Genomic DNA, 23,918 nt, shown 5'->3' with positions numbered 1-23,918 from the left:
GATGGATGAAATCCACCTTAATAAAAGGGCAAGTGGCTGTGTGTCCATCTGGTTAGTATGTCTCTGCTATCCAACAGATGTTGCATCACAAATATTAGCTCTGCTTTTACGAATCCTTTACCAAATGGTATTTAACAGGAAACAGCCCAGGATGGGGAGCCATCCCATTGCAGGGTCCACTGACAAACATACCAGCACTCGTGTTCTCACACATATGGCCACGTAACCCAACCTACATGTCCCTGGGATGTGGCAGTAACACCCATGAAGAAGACATAGGGAGACATGGGTAGAACGTACACATTTTACACACATATCTCCAGACAGAAATCCATCTCAGGATAATGGATCCGTGAGGCAAAAGCATTAACCATTTTGCAAAGGTGTTTTTACCATTTAAAAAAGATCTTGAAATATCATCAAAAACCTATGCAGTTATCACTGCAATTCTTATAATTGCCCAGACCATGGAACATCTGTTACATAGTTGTAGTTACATACCCTGATGTTTTTATTACAATTTTGAAAGTACAGATACAATGTAACTATGTAAGTACACTTGTTTTTGAGTCAGTGATAAATTTGTTACATTGTAATTATATAAACTGTGGAATAACAATGACAACTGAGTAATTAACTATAGCGTTACTTTGTATTACACAGTAAGTACGGAGTAATAACTCATAGTTACACTGTACTTATACAGGTAATTACATAGTAGTTACAGTGTAATTATGGACAGTTAATGTGAAGTAGTACCAATTATTTTGAGACTAGCAAAATACCTGCGCTTCACAGCGGAGAAGTTGTGTGTTAAAAAAGTTATGAAAAAGAAAAGGAAACATTTTAAAAATAACGTAACATGATTGTCAATGTAATTGTTTTGTGACTGTTATGAGTGTTGCTGTCATCAAGGATTTGATTATCATTATTTCTTTCAATCAGGTTCGTATTTGGAGGATGTGTTGTGTTCAAGTTACATTCCGTGTCTGTCAACCGTTGTAAAGATAACAGGTTTCATTCATCGAAGTGATCACTACCCAAATTGGTACTCGTGAATCTAAGATGTTTAACAGGCATTCCCGGTATTAAGTTGTGAATTTGCGTGCAAATATTTAGCGGCAGCGTGTCTATGAACTTAATTTAAACTTAAGCTTTACACCTTGTTTTCCTATTGATATGTCTACAAAGGCTTGTTCAGATTCAGAGGGTTGTTCCTTTCTTACTGCATCAATAAGCAGCTCGTCTTCCTCTTTATCTGAGACATCACACACTGCATGCATGGGTTTACCTTTCCCAGTCCTGCAAACTTTAGCGAAGTGGTTCAATTTACCACATTTTTTACACTGTCTTCCTTTAGCGGGACATTGACTTTTTCCACTGTGTGCTTTGTTTCCGCAGTAGCTGCACTTATAAATATGCTTGAATGTGTCACTCGCTTCATATTCTTTTGCTGCCTTCTCAATTGTGTAATGCGCTTTTTGTTCAGCGCTCTTTGGAGCTCTTGCTTGTTCTCTACGTACTGCGTTCACAGTCAGTTCACGTGAGCCGCTCGGAGTACATGCAACGAAGGTTCTCAGCTGTGCTTGTGCTATCTTGTGCGATCTTGTGATGTCCACGGCTTTATTTAATGTTAGCTCAGACCCGGCACTTAAAAGTTTCTGTCACACTTTCGCTGAGTTACAAACACTATTCTATCCCTGACCATTTCATCTTCGTTTGCATAAGCACAGTCCTTCACCAGCAATTTTAACTCCGTTACAAAGTGATCAAAAGTCTCGTTTATACCCTGCGTCTTCTCATTAAACTTGTATCTTGCGAATATCGTATTCGTCTTAGGCATGACAAACGCCTCAAAAACGGTCATAATAAGTTTTCAGTACCTTGGCTTCCTCCTGGGTGAGAGTCCATGTGTTAAAAATGTCTCTTCCTTTTTCCCCAATCCACAGGAGCAGGTAGCTGCATTTCTCACTCTCGTCTTTGCCTTTTAGCGGGCCAGAAAACATCAGCTCCACGTGCTGTCAGAACTTTTTCCATTCTCCCGGCAGGTTAATAGAATCCCAGTCAATTCGTGGCGAGGGAACTCCAACAAAATTCATGATCGTCCTCTATTCTGACACCATGTCTTGTTTTCACAAATTGTGAAAAATCAAATGATGCCGAGACTTTCTTTTAAAGTATGCAGGGGAACTTTATTTATTACAGCTTTTAAATTCACGGCATCCATGCTCTAAATTAACTAACATAATAGTAACCTTGAGGTCCCTTTTTCTGGTGCCTTCCTGATGACATAGGTGCCTAAACCATGCCTGATAATAATACATTTCAATGACATATAAATATTACAGTGATCACCTCGATAGACATCTCACCACCCAAATCGCTACTCGTGAATCTAAGATGTTTAACAGGCATTCCCGGTATTAACTTTTTGATTTGCCTGCGAATATTTAGCGGCAGCGTGTCTATTGGATTGCTGCTGATGGACGGCCTTATATGGGCAGGCACTCAATTACGTGAGAGGCGTGGGTATGGGGCACACAATATAGGCAGGCAGCCAACTACGTGGGAGGTGTGGTGATGGGGGACGCAACTCCGCCTCACACGGCGACCGAGCTGCAGGCTATAGACGTATATATGTACGTAAGTAGGATTCAGTTATGACCGTTATGCGTAGAATTTCGAAATGAAACCTGCTTAACTTTTGTAAGTAAGCTGTAAGGAATGAGCCTGCCAAATTTCAGCCTTCCACCTACACGGGAAGTTGGAGAATTAGTGATGAGTCAGTCAGTCAGTCAGTCAGAGAGGGCTTTGCCTTTTATTAGTATAGATATCTCAAATACATTTGAGATATTTCAGAATATATTGCAGATATTTTCATATGTAAAGAAAGTTATTTTGAAATATCTGGAGACACATTTCAGATATCTTGAAAGGTGAATTACAGTTTTAAGGCACTGGTAAATGTTAATATGGCTTGTCATACAACATGACAAAAAGAGGACTGAAAATTCTATCAATTTATTATAGTGTAGAAACACTTTTTTATGTACTTATTAAGTTGGTTGCAGTATCCCAAACGCTAATATTTTCTGATATTTAAATGTTTCCCTCTGTTGAGTTGTACTCTTTCTAAGGTGGATGAGTTTATATTCTTGGGATCAACAATACAGAGTAACAAGGATTGTGGAAGAGAAGTGAAAAAGAGAGTGTAGGTGGGGGAGAGTGGGTAGAGAAGAGTGCCAGGAGTGATTTGTGACAGACGGGTATCAGCAAGAGTGACAGGGAAGGTCTACAGGACGGTAGTGAGACCAGCTATGTTATATGGGATGGAGACGGTGACACTGACCAGAAAGCAGGAGACGGAGCTGGAGGTGGCAGAGTTAAAGATGCTAAGATTTGCATTGGGTGTGACGAGGATGGACAGGATTAGTAACAAGGACATTAGAGGGTCAGCTCAAGTTGATTGGTTGGGAGACAAAGTCAGAGAGGCGAGATTGTGTTGGTTTGGACATATGCAGAGGAAAGATGCTGGGTATATTGGGAGAAAGGTGCTAAGGATAGAGCTGCCAGGCAAGAGAAAAAGAGGAAGGCCTAAGCGAAGGTTTATAGATGTGGTGAGAGAGGACATGCAGGTGATGGGTGTGACAGAGCAACAAAAGATGATCCACTGTGGCAACTCCTAACGGGAGCAGTCGAAAGAAGAAGAAATGTTTCCCTCTGTTTTTATGAAGAAGATATCTTAGAGGTGCAATTTAGCTCAGAGACGCTCATCTTCAGTCCTGAAAGGCTGCAGTGGCTTCTGGCTTTTTGTTCCTGCTGAGCTTATTAGTTAGAAGTCAATCATTGCTGCTGAAGTTATTGTTCAAGCAATATTTTTGTGTTTCATTTTTGATTAACCTAGCGTATTTAGGCTGCAAACCCATACATGTTTCTTGTAGTCTTAAACCTCTGCATTTACTGTTTATAATTACGCCTCATTTTCTTAGCTGGCTGCTAATTAACAATGAGATGCTAATCGGCAAGCAACCAGCAACTCACTCTCTAAACTGGCCCTATTTCCACATGTGTGTGATCATCAGGAAAATATCTTTTTAATGAAATGTTTAAAAAAGAAATGAAAATGAAAAAAGTGAAGTGCTGAAAATTACTAATCTGTTCTGGGCCACAAATTATTTGAATGTTATCATTTAAGAAGAAAGATATACAAAGTAAGAATAACGTGATGTGACAGAAGTAAAAAGCTAACAAGCAATAAAATGAAAAAATATTTTATTATCAGCAAGTGTTGACTTCTTATAGAGCAATTGAGTTGGAGCAAAAAATGACAGCCACTGTAGTCCTCCTGGCTACAACCCCAGCTCCATTAAAGTGGTGTCAGTAATAGTCAGTAACTAATAGAAATAAATAGGAGTAAGTTTTTAATTCTGTTCACCCTATACTTGATCGAGAACTCTACAGCAACACATTATTTGATATTTTACCTGGTTTATTGTTTTTAAAAATTATACACTCAGATCAAATCATGCTCCATAAATATACAGTCATATAAAAAAGTTTGTGAACCCCTCTCAGCCTGCATAATAATTGACTCTCCTTTCAACAAAAAAGATAACAGTGGTATGTCTTTCATTTCCTAGGAACATCTGAGCACTGGGGTGTTTTCCGAACAAAGATTTTTAGTGAAGCAGTATTTAGTTGTATGAAATTAAATAAAATGTGAAAAACTGGCTGTGCAAAAATGTGGGTTCCCTTGTAATTTTGCTGATATGAATGCCTGTCACTGCTCAATGCTGATTACTTGCAACACCAAATTGGTTGGATTGGCTCGTTAAGCCTTCATAGACAGGTGTGTCCAATCATGAGTGGTAAAAGGTATTTAAGGTGGTCCATTGCAAGTTGTGCTTCCTTCCATTTGACTCTCCTCTGAAGAGTGACGGACAGTATGGGATCCTCAAAGCAACTCTCAAAAGATCTGAAAACAAAGATTGTTCAGTCTCATGGTTTAGGGGAAGGCTACAAAAAGCCATCTCAGAGGTTTAAACTGTCAGTTTCAACTGTAAGGAATGGAATCAGGAAATGGAAGGCCACAGGCACAGTTGCTGTTAAACCAACCCAGCATACAGCAAAAAAATACAGAAAAATACAGCAGCGGCATATGCAGAGGCAGGATTGTGAGAATAGTTACAGACAACCCACAGATCACCTCCAAAGACCTGCAAGAACATCTCGCTGCAGATGGTTTATCTGTATATGGTTCTACAATTCAGCGCAATTTGCACAAAGAACATCTGTATGGCAGGGTGATGAGAAAGAAGCCCTTTCTGCACTCACGCCACAAACAGAGTCGCTTGTTGTATGCCAATAATCATTTAGACAAGCCAGATTCATTTTGGAACAAAGTGCTTTGGACTGATGAGATAAAAATTGAGTTATTTGGTCAGAACAAAAAGCGCTTTGCATGGTGGAAGAAGAACACCTCATTCCAAGAAAAACACCGGCTACCTCCTGTCAAATTTGGTGGAGGTTCCATCATGCTGTGGGGCTGTGTGGCTAGTTCTGGGACTGGGGCCCTTGTTAAAGTCAAGGGTCTATGAATTCAACCCAATATCAACAAATTCTTCAGGATAATGTTCAAGCATCAGTCACAAAGTTGAAGTTGCGCAGGGGTTGGATATTCCAGCAAGACAATGACCCAAAACAGAGTTCGAAATCTTCAAAGGCATTCATGCAGAGGAAGAAGTACAATGTTCTGGAATGGCCGTCGCAGTTCCCTAACTTGAATATCATCAAAAATCTATGGGATGGTTTGAAGCAGGCTTTCCATGCTCGGCAGCCATCAAATTTAACTGAAATGGAGTCTAAAATACCTCCATCCAGAATCTAGACACTCATCAAAGGCTATAGGAGGCATCCAGAGGCTGTTAGATTTGCAAAAGGAGGCTCAACTAAGTATTGATGTCATATCTCTGTTGGGGTGCCCACATTTATACACCTGTGTAATTTTGTTATGATGCATATTGCATATTTTCTGTTAATCCAATAAACTTAATGTCACTGCTGAAATACTACTGTTTCCATAAGACATGTCAGATATTAAAAGGAAGTTGTTACTTTGAAAGCTCAGCCTATGATAAACAAAAATCCAAAGAATTAAGAGGGGTTCCCAAACATTTTCATATGACTGTATCTTCAGAAAAATCGGGAGTGGTCTCCCCTAGACTTTCTTGTATGCGGATATGGGGATGGATATTTGAGGAGTAAACTGCAAGATGATTATATTTTTATATTACTGTATATACATTAGAGAACCATCAACAACAAATCAAATCAAATTAATAATATACTGAATCATTATTATTAAAGTAAAGTTGAATAAATCAGACTCTGCCGCTGCATGAATAAAAGGTAAAGTAGCACTTCCAGTTAATGGAAATAGCCCAAAAGTTGATAGAAGGCTATGTTTTGTACCTAATACTTGTATGCAACATTTGGTTGACCTAAGTGAAAGCATACTCAAGTTTTCATGTTTACTCACACATACACAGACAGACACACAGCATATTTCCAAAATTGGTATTTTTCAGGTCTAAAACATCGAGATTCATGAAAACCTTAACATCAAATCTTTGGACAATTACAGTACTTTCCCTATACTTCTTGTGTGAGAAAGTAAAAACATTTCAGTTCATTAGGTTAAACATGAAATACTGTGTCTTTTTATACTGTTTGTGATTGAATGCAAGTCAAAGAAAATTTACAAATCAATTCTTTTTGTTTTTATTACCATTTTACAAAATGTCCTGCAGTTTTTGGAAATGGAGTTGTAGAGAGATGGTAGTATAGTGAAACATTCTTAGATAATCAACATTAGCCATGTGTAATATTAAGATATTAGGTTGATTTTTAAAATTACAAACCCAAATTGGGACACTATTTGTCTGTTCTAGTCTAATTATTGCCCCTAAATGTTTAACAAGTATCTTTTCAATTGTAGGAGTCAGTGATCATCCCTTGTTTCAAGTGAGAGCAGCGACAGGTGTATGGTAAGTAGTAGGGCTTGGAATTATCAGAGACCTTACAGTCACCCTTGGTGCTTGGGTCACAATAAAGTAGTTTTGCAATATGTTTTTATTTTTTAAGTAATCTGTTTCCATTCTGCAAAATATGACTACTTATTATTTAGAAATGCTTCGGTTAGGTTTTTTAAGGCTAATATTGATTTCATGTTACTTGTTCGTCATTTCAGATTTTATTTCCTTCATTCTTTTAAAAAACTTTTTACACTAAGCTCCTGCATAACCAGAGACAAGCCTTATGCCATATTTTAAAGTGTATATCTTTTTTTATTTTTTTACTGATTGTATTTGAAGAAAATAACATTCCATACAATCAACTGAAACTTAACAGAACAAAATTCAACCGCCGCCCAAAAGTGTATTTTTATAATTAAACTATAGACGGCAGGTGTTAACTGTTCATTTCTTATTAAACAAATAAAATTCTGTAGGCTTATTGTTCAGTGACCATTACTAAAATATAATACAATTTCCTTAAAATACATCCATCCATCCATCCATTTCCTAACCCGCTGAATCCGAATACAGGGTCACCGGGGTCTGCTGGAGCCAATCCCATCCAACACAGGGCACAAGGCAGGAACCAATCCTGGGCAGGGTGCCAACCCACCGCAGCCTTAAAATACATACTTTAACTAATAAAATAGGTCCAAAAATATGTCTCCATAATGTAGATGGCATAAAAGAAAGTTATATGGTTCTCATAATAGCAAGCATATCCATGCAACCTCCCCGACCCTCGACTGGTTCACCACCACAGTGAGACTGGGTGGTTCACGGCTAATTGGAGGATCAGCCTCAAGAACCGTTCTTGAGGCTCGAGGCTGCTACTTTGCACCCGCAGTAAAAAAGGATAGAGTGAAAGATGAAAAAGTCAGATTCAGTTCTAAATTCTCAACGCAGGGATTCATTAGGGCATTGAGCCAAAAAACAAAATATTTTTGCAATGGCCTAAAATTAGAGCCTCCATCAGGCTCTGATCCGAGCGCTCAAGGGGCTGAGTGAGGAGTCGGAGTGTCTGGGCTTGCAAGTGTCCTGATAAAAACCAAGAGCCATGCCTTTAATGACCTCTTGAGCACAGCCATTAGCAATGTGTCTGTCTGCGGAGAGAGTGTCGACCTCGTCGAGAGGTTTACTTACCTCGGCAGTGACATTCATGTCTCTGGTGACTCTTCCTATGAAGTCAATAGACGGATTTGGAGAGCATGGGGGGTCATGAGGTCGCTGGAAAGGGGTGTGTGGCGCTCCTGATATCTCAGCAAAAGGACGAAGGTCCATTTCTTTAGAGTCCTGGTGCTTCCTGTCTTGCTATATGGTTGTGAGACATGAACGTTATCCAGTGACCTGAAGACTGGACTCCTTTGATACTGTGTCTCTCTGGAATATCCTTGGGAAACATTGGTTTGACTTTGTGTCGAATGAGCGGATGGTCATGGAGTCCTGAATGAGGCACATAACCTGCTTTGTGAGGAAGCGTCAGTTACGGCAGTACGGCAACGTGGTGCATTTCCCTAAGGGTGATCCGGCTCGTAAGATCCTCATTGTTGGGGACCTGAGTGGCTGGACCAGGCCAAGGGGTCGCCCTCGTAACACCTGGCTGCGGCAGATAGAGGGTCATTTCCAGAGGGTGGGACTGGACTGCGTGTCTGCCTGGGGGGTTGCCAACCGGGATCCTGAGTTGTTTTGTCGTATAGTGGGTGCGGAAACACACTGTACCAGTGTATGCTCCCCAACTTGACTTGACTAAAATTAGAAGTATGAATTCACACTTGACTGGCCAAGTCAATGTCCTGATCTCCATCACTCTGAGAATCAATAGCTGAACTGGAAATTTCCATCCTTAGGGTATTTCTAAGTAGCTGGTAAGAACTGAAGCCTATCTGCCACAAACAACTGGGTAGAATCAGTCTGAAACAGCACTGGAGGATACACTTCAGAACCACATGCTTTAACACTTGATTGCCTCTAGATTTAAGCACGGAAAAAAAAATGAAATGCTCAGTGAAGGTCTTATGGCAAGTGACCTTTTCGTTGTTCTCTGGATTGTCAGAGTTTTTACACAGGCATGACAATCGGCACAAAATGAGTCTGATTTTATCAGATCTGAATTATTACTAGAATGTCAACATGAGAATAACTGAAGGCCGCCAGTGGTCCGGTACAGAGGCATGACAAGCTGTTATGCACTGCAGTCAAAGATGACCAAAACACAGTGCATTTCCAGTCTGACAATTTGACATACTGTCTCTAAAATCAATGCTTAGTGTACAGTCTGTTCAAGCAGTGAAGCGTGCATTGAGAGGATTTGAGAAATCTTAAAGGAAGTGTCTGTCGAGGTGGAGGAGTCGAGTGATTTTTGTGGAAGGAATTGTTCCTGATAATAATTTCTTTGTGTCACCTCTTCAACAGTGCTGTGGCTTTATTTTATTTTGAAGGCACACTTTCTGTCACACAAGTAACATAATGTCACAATATTCTATTAATTTTTGAATTTGTTACAATATTGTAATCTATTTGCTCTGTAAAGCACCTACTGAATGGTGTTGTATTACATAAGGCATTGAGTAATTAACGTTTTAAAAAGGTTACTTCAGGTTGTCAGGGGAAGAGTTCTTAAATAATGAGAGGGTCACAGGCTCAAGTCTTTCAGAAGTAATACAACCCTCTAAGTCTCTTAATGGATGTCCATTCCTTTTCCATCTCACCTAACCAGTTCAAGGATGTTTGGAGGTGATTCATGATGGGAAAAGGGATGGGGTACCAGTCCATTCCAGGCTATGTACCTATATCAGGCTAAGTTGATGTGGGTGGAAAGTTGCAGTATCCAGATACATGTAAACTCCATACATGGTAGCACCCTTCATCAGATCTACACAAATCCACCCTCAAAACTATTGTGGAAGGTGGAGGTGGTAAACAAGGAACAGGAAGATAAATGAAAATTTGCGGTGCCAACCAGGCCACCCCATTTATTATAATCGTCCAAAAAACTGAACAAAAATATGTGCATGGTGGCACAACAACAACAATTTATTTTTGTACAGCTCAAAATCACTCAAGGAGTGCCACAATGGGCTTTAACACTTCCTGTTTTTTTGATAGCCCCCAAGCCTTGATTCCTGAAGAAGACAAGGAAAAACTGCCCAAAAGAACCAGGTCTGGTCAGGTTGGGGAGCCTGCACTGGTACAGCGTGTTGCTGCACCCACCACACAACTAAACAGCTCAGGATCCTGGTTAGCAATCCCCCAGGCAGATACGCTGACCAGTCCCATCCTCCGGAAATTACCATCTATCTTCTGCAGCCAGGCATTACGTGGATGTCCCTTGGCCTGGTCCATCTACTCAAGTCCTTTTTTCCTTGTGGGGAAAAAATTGAAACGTGAGAGTTAGTAGGCTTTGCATCCTAGGAACCAAGTTACCCAAGCTATTCTATAACATTTCAGTAATTATTTGTCGCCCTGATGCTGAACCTTGTGATCATAAAATAGGTCATTATGATAGCAATTGACAAGAAGAATTCATAATGAATTGCAGAATTATGGTATTTGAGGGTTCCTCTAATTTGCCTATTTCTCTTGCACAATTTGGCTCAAAAACTAATCAGCACATCGTCATCTCATAACAGGCTTAAGTTTCGAGTTTGGTATTTTTCTGTCCAGCCGTATTAGCTCTAGACCATCCTCAAGAAACTGTGACACACACACACGCACACAGACAGACACATAGACACAAACCCATCATCAAGATATCAGTGTTTTAGGTATCAGGGGACTCTAAAATATCAAGATCCCTCGAAAACCAGAGACTAAAATTTTTGACAAATCTAAAGCTTTCACTCCTTCCCCATAGATGATAGGTTATGGTGGGGTAGGGCGCAAATCAAAAATGGAAGAAATCTTTGGAAAGGCAATTCAGAGAGAGAGACCTTGGGTGTGCAAAGAGCATCCAAATGGGGTAAATGCAATACACAAAACGGAACACAAGTAATCCTCTTCACAGATCTAGATGGCCAATCTCTTATGGCCACGTCAGGAATAGAATGCAATAGTAATAGTACAATCTACAAAGCAAAATGCACAAATAAATGATATTACATAAACAGAAAATGGGCGTAGTAAGTGCCTTTTTAGCCTTAATGGCTTCTTGAAATAATCAACTCTCTCAGGCGGGTCTGCGTCCTGAAGCTCATACACGTGGGACAACGTTCTGTCATTTGTCCAGGAACCCTCAGATTTATACTGTCCCGACCAGAAGGGCTGTGGCTTACTTAGAGTGTGGGCGTGGGTGAGTTTCCCTCAGTGGGTGGCTTCTCTGAGCTAGGGAAGAGAAAAAGATGATATGGTTAGTTTTGGTGCCCCTTCTTGTACCATTATCCACAAGTGGAAGAAACATCACTCTACCATCAACTGGACATACACAGGAGCTTCTCGCAAGATTTCTGACCAGGAGTCAGAAGAGCTTCCCAAGAGCCAAGGATCGCTCGGAAGAGAGCTCCAGAAAGGCTTGCAAGCAGCAGACACAATTGTTACAGTGAAAACAACCAGCGGTGCACTCCACCGGCATGGCCTCAATCCGTAAGATTCCATTACTGAAGAAAAGACATGTTAAGGCAAATTTAAAGTTTGCTATGCGACATTTGGACAAGCCAATGAAATACTGGGAGAATGTAGTCTGGTCAGATGAGACCAAATTTGAACTTTTTGGCTGTCATACTATACACCATGTTTGGAGGAGAAATGGTACTGCACATCACTTGTAAAACACTATACCAGCAGCGAAGTTTGGTGGTGGAAGCATCATGATGTGGGCCTGTTTTCTCATCTCATGGTACTGGCAGACTTCATGTATTTGAAGGAATGATGAGTGGGGCCATGTACAGAGAGATTCTTGAATTGAATCTTCTGCCATCCACCAGCAGGATGAAAATGAGACAGCAGGACAACGATCCAAAACATACAGCAAAGGAAACTCACAACTGGTTTCAGAGAAAGAAAATCAAGTTTTTAGAATCGCCTGACTTAAATCCAATTGAACATTTGTGGAAGGAACCTAAAGATCAGGATTCACAAGAGGGCCCCCTGGAATCTTCAAGATTTAAAGAATGGGTCAAAATCGCACCTGAGCACTGCAGACAGTTGGTTTCTTCATACAAGAAGTGTCTTGAAGCTGTCATTACAAACAAAGGCTTCCCCACTAAGTATTAAATTAGCTCATTTAATACTTTTTTCCTCTGTCATTGTACTTTATTACACATATAGTACCTTTATTTATGGCCTTTAAAGTTATGAATTCTTTGCACATACCTTTTATTTATAGCCTTTAAAGCTGTGAATTCTTTATATGTTTGGATTTCTTGAGTTAATACGAATTTCTGGTGATAATTTCATGTGAATAACCTCACTGGAAATATATTTGTTTGAAAGTAATGTTGACGTGTTCAATACTTTATTTCCCCTTCTGTAAATATATTGTAAATTTTTAGGAAAAATGAAACAGTGATAGGTGTTTGAGTCACATCGTGTGATTCTATGAACACATTGCCGAGTTTGCGAGAAAATTTTATAACGTAGTGCCGGGAACTCTTTACAGGCAGAACTGAAGGACGGTGGTCTGCAAGTGCTTTACATCCTAAATGAGGTGAGATCAGTGTTTGGGAGCAAACTGGTCTGGGCTGGTTGTCCAAATACAACACCTCTTGGCTAAAAAGTGTCTGCATGCCAGCTGCTTATGCCCATGTGTGCTACCTGTATGAGCAGCGTCAGTGGAGGCTCGTGGTAACCTCAGCCACATAAACTCAATTCTCCGGCTACTTGAAGTGACGTCAGCAAATTTATGCATGGCACAACATTCAGACGCATTCTTACCGTAAACGAGTCCATCATTTAAGTCGGTCGCACAGAATGTTTGAGGTAGTCTGCAAAGTCACCAATGATTTTTCACTTGGAGATTTCAAAAATCCGTACAGTGCACTGCATTTGAGATATGTCATTGAAAGTTGAAATGGCTCAATAAATTTAATTGAAGAATAAGTATGCAAAATTTCTGTAAAACCAGCCCACTAGGAGCTGAGTTGTTTCCTTCGGACAAACATGGTGATTGCAGTAGGTACTTTTCATGTTATAATGCGGATGCACTTCAAAATGGAACATGGAAAGCAACAAAAAAATCACTTAACTAACCTAGGAATAAATGATATAAGAAACTAGCTATATATGCATGGCTCTACAAACAATGAGTGAATAAACATGCACTCAGCATTTGCATTACACTAACAACAATCTCATGACTACATTATCTGTAGATTATAATAATTCAATATTTCATCAACACTGCCATTTATTTGTAAAGCTCCACAATGATCTGATATCTTATCGCATATTCCTGGTACTATTTTTCACGAGGTACAGATATATTTTCTATTTGCTTGTGTGAGTTAAATACAGAAGTAAATCAGAACAAAGCCTACCATGTGGCACAAATAGTTCACTTTGATTTAGTGTTTCGAGAGGAAACCATTTCCTGGGGAAGGGCGGGTTAGGCGCACGGTTAAGAAGATGGACTTTGAGGTGGCGCGCAAAGATGGTCTACTTTTAAAATGGTTGAATTTCATAATATCGGTGTCTTTTTGTTCAACAATGACATGCATAAGCTACTTTTATAATGTGTATATAATCACAAGACACAGTCAATACTTGATAACTGTCTTGGCTTGAAAAACTGGATGTATTTGATAGTTTTTATGCTTTACTAGCCATGGTACCTCTCAAAAACAGGTAACAGAACAATTTGCTATCCCTTGCCCTACGTGTACCTTCAGTGTCTTTCCTCCGTATTCGTGTGTGTCTGCACCTCTCTTGGCTGGTGCTCCATCTCTTGAGTGTCTTCCTGTAAAGCCTGCTTCTGAGACTCTTTGACGGCGACTCTCTCTGTGTGCCTCATATGCCTTCACTCCTCTTCATACATCTCACGTGTCCACTTCCTCTTTCGTCTTTTCACCAAAGACAAACTGACCAATCACATCAAAGTCAAACTAACCAATCAGACTGCTCAGGAGGACTGGACACTCGGACCTTAATGTTTTATTATGTAGTAAATGCCCCGTTCCCCATAGGCTTCAATGTAAACGGTGAGGACTGCTTATGTATTTATTTAATTTATAGAAAACATTTAACTTTAGAACACAATTTCTTGTGGAAAATATATATAAACTGCTCAAAAAATTAAAGGAACACTTTGAAAACACATCAGATCTCAAAGGGAAAAAAATCCAGCTGGATATTTCAACTGATGTGGACTGATAAGGTAATGTGTTAGGAACGAAAGGATGGCAATGAAAATGATCAACCTACAGAGGGCTGAATTCAAAGACACCCCGAAAATCAAAGTGAAAAAATCAACGCATCCAAAGAGCAACCCTACAAAGACAAAAGGCAGAAGGCGGCATGGCCCTACCTAACTTCCAGTTTTATTACTGGGCAGCAAATATACAAGAGATAAAAACCTGGACACAAATAGAAGAACATACACAGGCTTGGTCCGCAATAGAAGTAAAATCCTGCAGTACTTCTTTATATTCCCTGCTCTGTGCTCCAATAAACACAAGTTACCGGCAATATACTGATAACCCAATTGTGTTTCACTCACTTAGAATATGGAACCAGTGTAGAAAGCAAAGATGGAGAAGCTTCTATCTGTGGCACCCCTGCAAGAGAACCACCTCTTTCAACCTTCGCGAACATATGCAGTTTTTAATATCTGGAAAAAATTTGGAATTAACTTGCTTAGAGATCTTTATATAGACAATGTCTTTGCATCCTATGAACAATTACATTCCAAATTTAACATTTCAGCTACACATTTCTTTCACTATCTCCAAATCAGGAACTTTGTTAAACAGAACCTTCCCGATTTTCCTCATCTTGCACCCTCATCCATGCTGGAAAAAATATTGCTCAATCTCAAGGACTCAGACACCATCTCTGCAATAGATAAAATCATTTTACAGTCCATCCCTTTCAAAGATCCAAGAGGACACTGGGAAAAAGATCTCTCATTAATATACCAGAAAAGGAGTGGAAAGTAGCAATACAGAAAATTCACTCGAGCTCCATATGCGCAAAGCATACAATTATTCAACTCCAAATTATATATCAAGCACATCTGTCTCGACTAAAACTCTTTCCAGGGCATGAGCCAACCTGCGAATGCTGCAACCAAGTCCAAGCCTCACTGGGTCTCATGTTCTGGGCCTGCACCAAATTAACATTATTCTGGACCAAAATGTTTAATTACCTTTCAGACAGCCCTGGACTCACAATCCCTCCTAACCCATTAACAGCTGTGTTTGGGGTTCTTCCAGAGGGGTTTAAGGTGGAGAAAGACAAACAAACTGTGATTGCAGTCACTACACTCTTGGCACGCAGACTTATTCTGCTAAACTGGAAGAACCCAAACTCTCCTCTTTTAAGTCAGTGGGAAACCGATGTGTTATACTATTTGAAATTGGAAAAAATCAAATACTCAGTTAGAGGATCCTTACAGACTTTTTTCAAAACATGGCAGGATCTAATCACTAATATTTTAAAATAAGCTCTTAAAGCACAGAAGAAGCAATTATTTCCGTATTTCTCTGTCTTCTGCATCCATCTCTTTGGCATTTCAAATTTATTAATTTAGGTATGTTTACAAGCCTTAAATTCCACGCCGTTTGCCTTGCTCTCTCTCTCAGGGGTGGGGATCGATTTGTTCTTAACTAAATTTTACTTTTTGTAAAAAATTCATTGATTTGTATGGATTGCAATAAAATTAATAAAATTAAAAAAAAAAATGATGCGGCAGGCAAGCAGGCTCGTCCATTTTGCTGAAATTTCATTGCAGCAACTCCAAATCATACTCAGTAGTTTGTATGCAACCATGTGCTTGTATACATGCGTTATAACGTCGGGGTTGGAGTTGAGCTGCATGCTCCTAATCAGATGACAGATGGTGTCCTGGCGGATCTCCTCCCAAATCTGAACCAGGGTATCACTAACCTCCTGGACAGCCTGAGGTGCAACCTGGTGGCGTCAGATGGACCGAAACATAATGTCCCACCCAGAAGTGTTCTATTGGATTGAGGTCAGGCGAGCGTGGGGGCCAGACAATGGTATCAATTCCTTCATCCTCCAGCAACTGTCTACATAATCTCGCCACACAAGGCTGGGCATTGCACCAGGAGGAACCCAGGAACCCCTGCACCAGCATAGGGTTTGACAATGGGTGTAAGGATTTCATCCTGATACCTAACGGCAGTCAAGGTTCCGTAGTCTAGCCTTTAGAGGTTTGTGCGTCCCTCCGTAGATGTGACTCCCCAGACCATCACCAAACTGATCTGTGCTGAATGATGTTACAGGCAGCATAACGTTCTCTGCGGCTTCTCCAGACCCTTTCACGACTGTCACATGTGCTCAGGGTGAACCTGCTCCCATCTGTGAAAAGCACAGGGCGTCAGTGGTGGACCTGCCAATTCTGGTATACCATGACAAATGTCAATCGAGCTCCACGGTGCTGGGCAGTGAGCACAGGGCGCACTAGAGGACTTTAGGCCCTCAGGCCACCCTCATGAAGTCTATTTCTGATTGTTTGGTCAGAGACGTTCACACCAGTGGTCTGCCTGCTGGAGGTCATTTTGTAGGCTCTGGCTGTGCCCATCCTGTTCCTCCTCACCCAAAGGAGCAGATACTGGTCAGTCCTGCTGATGGGTTAAGGAGCTTCTACGATGGGCCCTGTCCAGCTCTCCTAGAGGAACTGCCTGTCTCCTGGAATCTCCTCCATGCCCTGGAGACTGTGCTGGGAGATACAGCAAACCTTCTGGCAATGGCATGTATTGATGTGCCATCCTGGAGAAGTTGGACTACCTGTGCCAGCTCTGTAGGGTCCAGGTATGGCCTCATGCTGCCAGTAGTGACACTGAGCGTAGCCAAATGTGAAACGAGTGACAAAACAGATGAGGAGGGAAAAATGTCAGTGGCCTTCACCTGTTACACCATTCATTCCTATTTTGGGGGTCGTCTCATTGTTGCCCCTTTAGTGCCCCTGTTGTTAATTGCATGAACACCAAAGCAGCTGAAACTTTTTAATGAACCCCTCTGCTACTTAACTGACCAGATCAATAGCCCCCAAGTTTCATTCACTTGGTGCTATACTCGGATTAAAATGTGCTCCTTTAATTATTTTGAGCAGTATATATACCATATTTATGACTTGAAAAATGCATAAAAACTTATGCTTTAACTAAATGATTCTCAAGTAAGAAAGAAAGAAAGAAAGAAAGAAAGAAAGAAAGAAAAAAGAAAGACAAACACATCAAAATAATGAGGAAATAAAACTTAGACTAAAAATAATATATAAAGACTAATAGATGTCCCTGATTAGTATCCTGGGTAGAACACATAAATGAAATTTGTCTAATTAACTGTCTCATAAATTTTACCAAAAAAATAATGATTTTGAAAAACAGTTAGGATTTATTGAAAACTCTTAACAATATGCTCTTGATTAGTTTTTGTATTTAATTATTGTGCTATTGTGTACTCTTATGAAAGTTCCACTGCATTATTTAAAACAAAGTGTTATTCAAGGGTTATTCTTTACTTAATTAAATTCTGGGATAAATGAGAGTTTTAATAAATTATGTGCAAATTCTTATTGCATCTTATATAATAAATGTACTTTTTTTTAACTTTTAGATTACTTTTCTAGGATGAGTAATTTGCTTACTTGTTTAATGCACGGTCACATATTGTCTTCAGTAATGAGCAAGCTGATAAAAGCCACTCTGCTTGAGGTTTCTGAATACTGAATTAATTTTTTTCCACATTAATGTAATTTGAATATATTTATTTTGTTGATGAATGGCACAGTGGTTAGCGCTGCTGCCTCTTTGATCCTACGTTGTTGGTTTGAACCCTGCGCGTCTGGTGGTTCTCTCTATGGAGTTTACACGTACTCCCTGTAATTGTATTTCCCTCAGGAAATCTATTTTTTCTCCCACATCCTCAAAGACATACATTTCCACACACCTTCTGGTGAAGCCTGGACACATCATCAGTGATGTTACCCGGTGTGATCAGGTGTTTGGTGTCTTTCGAATGTCATACACTCTTGCCCTGGTGACCCAACAGGAACTGAGCAATCTCCAGCTTGTTTCCAGGTAGTCTGTGTGCTCCACAGATACAAACCCCCTTAATCCAAAGCCGTCATGATGCCTTCTCTGCAGCTTCCATGATGTTCTTGATGGCCTTCCTGTTGTGCAGCTGTGTAATCCCAAGGATCTTGAGGGCCTGGTATAGTGACAGGCCTGCTAAACCTCTACAGTCCACTTAAATTAGCCCTTCATCCACAACTCTGACACTCACCCACCAGCCCTTCTTGGCCTTCTTCCTCTTAAGTAAAGTTAATTAAAGTTAAAGTTAATTCTAGCTGACTAAGACCACATGACCAAATTGGGCCTGAGATGTTGCTTGGAAATTTTAGCTGGCTCCTTAGGACGACCTTCAGCTGCTAGTCTGGCGCTGATGTGAGTAGCCCACTTGAGGTGTTCTGTTGTGGCTGTGATGACTTCTTCTCAAGTCGAATCAAAAGGTGATTCCAAACTGACCCTGCATGAGTGTGAGTGCGCATTGGTGTATGAGTGGGCCCTGTGATTGACCATTGCTCTCTTTCTTGTTCCTGATGCTGCAAGTTCTAGAAGTTAATTTAAATGTATGGATTGTTTTATTTTGACGCTTACCTTTGTATAAGGTGGTGTATCTAATCTGTGGTAAATGTCTAGTTTCCTTATAACAGAGAGTTGTCCTTTTGATGTGTTGATATTGCCATATGTGAATTGGATTGTTTGTTTCTTCTTGATGTTATACCCAGAAGCTAGTCCTTGAAAGAAAATGTGGTAGGATGTCCTTGAAAGATATCGGGAATTCAGTGCACATTACAAGTATTTTGACCCCTTCACTTTTTATTCAAAATAAACTCCTTACGACACTCAATGATCCATTGCTGGAACCTTCTCTCGGACCAACTTATAAAGCAAGTGGGAGGGCCCAGCAGCAGTGACATCAGTGTGGCCCTACTTTCCAGAGTACCACCCACAAAGAACAAGGAGTGGACCCCACTTTAAAGAGACAGAGTAAACGGTGGATTCAGAAAATTTTCAAAGCCTTTCACTTTCTGCACACTTTGTTGTGTGGTAGATTTAAATTTTAATTGATACATTTGCCATTTGTGTCCATCAGTCTGTACTCCATAACAAATAATGACAATGTGAAACATTTTGTCGGAAAGGTTTGCAAATTTACTAAAAATCAACAACTGTATTCAGACCCTTTGCTGCGGCACTCCAAACCGTGGTCGGGTTCATCTTGTTCGCTTTAATTCTCCTTGAGATGTGTCTAGAACTTGACCGGAGTACACCTGTGACAAGGCCTGTATATATGAGGTTCCATTATTCATACTGAATGGTGTGAAAAGCCAAGTTTTGTGGCTGTAAATGATGCAAATAAAGAGGCCGCTGCTTGGCTTATCACGGAATTTGGAAAAACAATGTTAAAGAAATAAAGATTTCATTTACCTGTTTTAGCTCCCCTACACAGATTAACATGTTTCAGCGGCGGTTTGAGTGACGGGATACTCGAAGGGGTGCCTGGAGGCCTACAGGTGCTCCGAGAACAAGCCGTGGGAGCTCAAACTTGCTGACGGCGAGGCCGGGTTTTTGAGCACGCTCACAGTTTCACAGTTTGAATGACCTTGAAAAAGACGTGACTGAGAACCAAGTGGTTACTCTAACACAGCTTCCGAAGTCCTCTACTGAATTTGGAGAAGCTGTTAGACCATCTCTGCAATTCTGTATTAATCAGGCATTTATGGTAGATGGAAGCCACTGTTCAGTGAAAGGCATTTCAAGGACTCTGAGAGCATGAGGAGAAAGATCTTCCAGTCTGATGAGACGCAAACTGAAAGATTTGAAACTGAATATGCGATAAGATACCAGATCATTGTGGAGCTTTACAAATAAATGAAAGTGTTGATGAAATATTGAATTATTATAATCTACAGATAATGCAGTCATGAGGTTGTTTTTAGTGTAACGCAAATACTGAGTGCATGTTTATTCACTCATTGTTTGTAGAGCCATGCATACAGTTTTGCTTGAAAGTTTGTGAACCCTTTAGAATTTTCTATATTTCTGCATAAATATGACCTAAAACATCATCAGATTTCACTCAAGTCCTAAAAGTAGATAAAGAGAAACCAGTTAAACAAATGAGACAAAAATATTATACTTGGTCATTTATTTATCAAGGAAAATGATCGAAGATTACATATTTGTGAGTGGCAGAATTATGTGAACCTTTGCTTTTAGTATCTGGTGTGACCCCCCCTTTGCAGCAATAACTGCAACTAAACGTTTCCAGTAACTTTTAATCATTCCTGCACACCGGCTTGGAGGAATTTGAGCCCATTCCTCCGTACAGAACAGCTTCAACTCTGGGATGTTGGTGGGTTTCCTCACATTAACTGCTCGCTTCAGGTCCTTCCACAACATTTCGATTGGATTAAGGTCAAGACTGGCCAAAACATAAAATGTATTCTTCTTTAACCATTCTTTGGTAGAACAACTTGTGTGCTTATTAAAATATTATACTTGGTCATTTATTTATTGAGGACAATGATTGAATATTACATATTTGTGAGTGGCAAAAGTATGTGAACCTCACGGATGATCAGTTAGTTTGAAGGTGAAATTCGAGTAAGGTGTTTTCAATCAATGGGATGACAATCAGGTGTGAGTGGGCACTCTGTGTTATTTAAAGAACAGGGATCTATCAAAGTCTGCTCTTCATAACACATGTTTGTCGAAGTGTATCATGGCACGAACAAAGGAGATTTCTGAGGACCTCACAAAAAGAGTTGTTGATGCTCATCAGGCTGGAAAAGGTTTCAAAATCATCTCTAAAGAGTTTGGACTCCACCAATCCACAGTCAGACAGATTGTGTACAAATGGAGGAAATTCAAGACCATTGTTACCCTCCCCAGGAGTGGTCGACCGACAAAGATCACTTCAAGAGCAAGGCGTGTAATAGTCGACGAGGTCACAAAGGACCCCAGGGTAACTTCTAATCAACTGAAGGCCTCTGTCACATTGGCTAATGTTGATGTTCATGAGTCCACCATCAGGAGAACACTGAACAACAATGGTGTGCATGGCAGGGAGGGTTGCAAGGAGAAAGCCACTGCTCTCCAAAAAAAACATTGCTGCTTGTCTGCAGTTTGCTAAAGATCACGTGGACAAACCAGAAGGCTATTGGAAGAATGTTTTGTGGAAGGATGAGACCAAAATAGAACTTTTTGGTTTAAATGAAAAGCGTTATGTTTGGAGAAAGGAAAACACTTCATTCCAGCATAAGAACCTCATCCCATTTGTGAAACATGCTGGTGGTAGTATCATGGTTTGGGCCTGTTTTGCTGCATCTAGGCCAGGACGACTTGCCTTCATTGATGGAACAATGAATTCTGAATTATCTATCAGAGAATTCTAAAGGAAAATGTCAGGACATCTGTCCATGAACTGAATCTCAAAAGAAAAAGTGGGACATGCAGCAAGACAACGACCCTAAGCACACAAGTCATTCTACCAAAGAATGGTTAAAGAAGAATAAAGTTAATGTTTTGAAATGGCCAAGTCAAAGTCCTGAAAGACCTGAAGATGGCAGTTTTATAGGGGCTTCCCTACAAAATTAACACCTCTTGAGGGAATATGCCAGGAAGAATGGAATCAACTGCCCGAATCCTCGTGCGCAAAGCTTGTAAGGACAAACCCAAGAAGACTTGAAGCTGTAAATGCTGTCAAAGGGGCTTTTATAAAGTACTGAAAGAAAGGTCTAAATACTGATATGAATGAGAGATTTCAGTTTGACTTTATTTTCCAGAAGAAAGAAAAAAAAATCGAGCCTATCTTTGGTTGCTTTTTTTGGTAAATTAACTTTTTCAGGGCTGATGTTGACCTTTGTCAAAATTCAAGGGTAGAGGACGGTAATCGGCTGTAAACTGCGACAACATTCACTCATGTTTTAGTTCGACTCTCTTTGGTTGAAAGAAAGTTACGGTAGCTTTGTTGATTTGACCTCGATTCCCTGCACATGCATGAGTAGTGAAGAACAAACGGCCTCTAAAATGACAGCGACATCTGGCAAGACTAAAGCAAAGTACTCTATGAACGTTTTACGTATTATTGCTAAATTGGACTCTGACTTTTCGGACTCTGAGTTTGATGCAAGCGATCTGGAGATGGAAAACGAAAGTGAAGTACCAGCATCAGCCTATCAGTCCCCAGCTAATTGTGGTGCTGAACATGTTCGTGTAGCGGATACGCCTATTGTAGCGTTCTCCTAGGAGGACCACCACTTATGATGACAAGAGGTACAAACCATATTGCGTCACTCTGTGACTGCCACCGTCGCCCACCTGCTGTGCGAAAACATAGACTTAGCCAGCCTGCCGTGCATTCCTGCTGGCCATCGAGCCGCCCCTGCACAGCCATTGCTGCCAGAGATCCCGAACGGGCACCAACTGCAGCCACAGCACGTAGCAACAAACGTTTTATGTTGATTTATGTGTGAAACCAGAGCATTTGGGTGCTTTTCAGAAAACTGAGTTTTTTGGAAAAAATATTCAGCCCTCAAGGAGTTAAAGTGACAAATCAACATCAGGTCAGGTCAGGTTGGGGAGCGTGCACTGGTACAGCACATTGTCGCACAAACCACACGACAAAACAGCTTGGGATTCTGATTGGCAACCCCCCAAGGCAGACACGCAGTCCAGTCCCACCCTCCAGAAATGACCCTCTTATCTGCCACTGAAAGGTGTTACGTTGGCATCCTCTTGGCCTGGTCCATCTACTCAGGTCCTCAGGAATGAGGGGTCCGGCAACTACCTGTTCCTATCAGTGGGTTATTTCTTGACACAAACGGTTGATGAAGGCAATGCACCGTTTTTCCTTTCCTATTCTTACACCGCTGTATGCTATGGCGGGCGTCGGCTATCTAGTTTCCTTATATTATACTTTTAGCGATTATACATTGTGATAGTGGATGCTAGGTGGCACAATTGCTCACCTTTTCCCACACTGGACTTGTTTTCTTTAATGCCCCAAAGCACCTCCACCACAACAAACAGGCAATAACTATAATAACAATACAATAATTAGAACAATTCTCTCCTTCCAGGAGCTCTATCACACTCCCTACCAACTCTGGCTCTCCGGCTGGGTCTCCACTAGTCCTTTATATAGTCCTTGACCCGGAAGTGCTTTTGTCCTTCCATCCGTGTGATTCCTCAGCACTTCCGGGTCAGATGGAGACTTATATTTTCTTCAGCCCAGAAGTACTTCTGTCCTTCCATCCCCATGACTTAGGAATACTTCTGGGCTATATGGGAAATAAAAATCGCCATGTCTCCCTGCAGCATCACCCGGCAGCACCCACGGTACCCAGCAGGGCTGTGAAGCCAAACTTCATCTCCCGTACTGTCCAGAGCACCGCTAAGCTGCAGGGAAGTCGCCAACTAGCGTTCTGGGTGTGCCGGCCAGGTTGAGCTGCCAGCTGTCCATCTATCACAACATATATAGTGTGCTTTTAGCCAACACACATATCTCTCTATTATATAATTACTAACTGATGTATATAACAAGCATGACGAGGGGAAGATGAAACATAACATGAGCGATTAGGCAGAATTATTCAGAGCCTGGAGGCCTTTTAGCACCATAGTGAGCTAAAGAAAGAGCTGGTCTGAGAAAGGAAAT

At 40.7% G+C, this 23,918-nt stretch overlaps 1 protein-coding gene across 1 annotated transcript in view; it reads left to right on the top strand.

Annotated features, from left to right (window-relative positions):
* Window positions 1-23,918, top strand: part of galt (galactose-1-phosphate uridylyltransferase) — a 249,190-nt gene that overhangs the window by 13,781 nt on the left and 211,491 nt on the right. Inside the window, exon 4 of the mRNA XM_039759657.1 lies at window positions 6,998-7,046. Coding sequence (XP_039615591.1) covers window positions 6,998-7,046 — 49 coding nt within the window. The remainder of the gene's footprint in view (window positions 1-6,997; window positions 7,047-23,918) is intronic.

This window comes from Polypterus senegalus, chromosome 7 (genome assembly GCF_016835505.1).
Source record: "Polypterus senegalus isolate Bchr_013 chromosome 7, ASM1683550v1, whole genome shotgun sequence".
In the NCBI taxonomy this organism is placed as follows: Eukaryota; Metazoa; Chordata; class Cladistia; order Polypteriformes; family Polypteridae; genus Polypterus; species Polypterus senegalus.
Note: the sequence above shows the minus strand (reverse complement) of the source record. Positions and strands in the feature narration are given on the sequence as shown.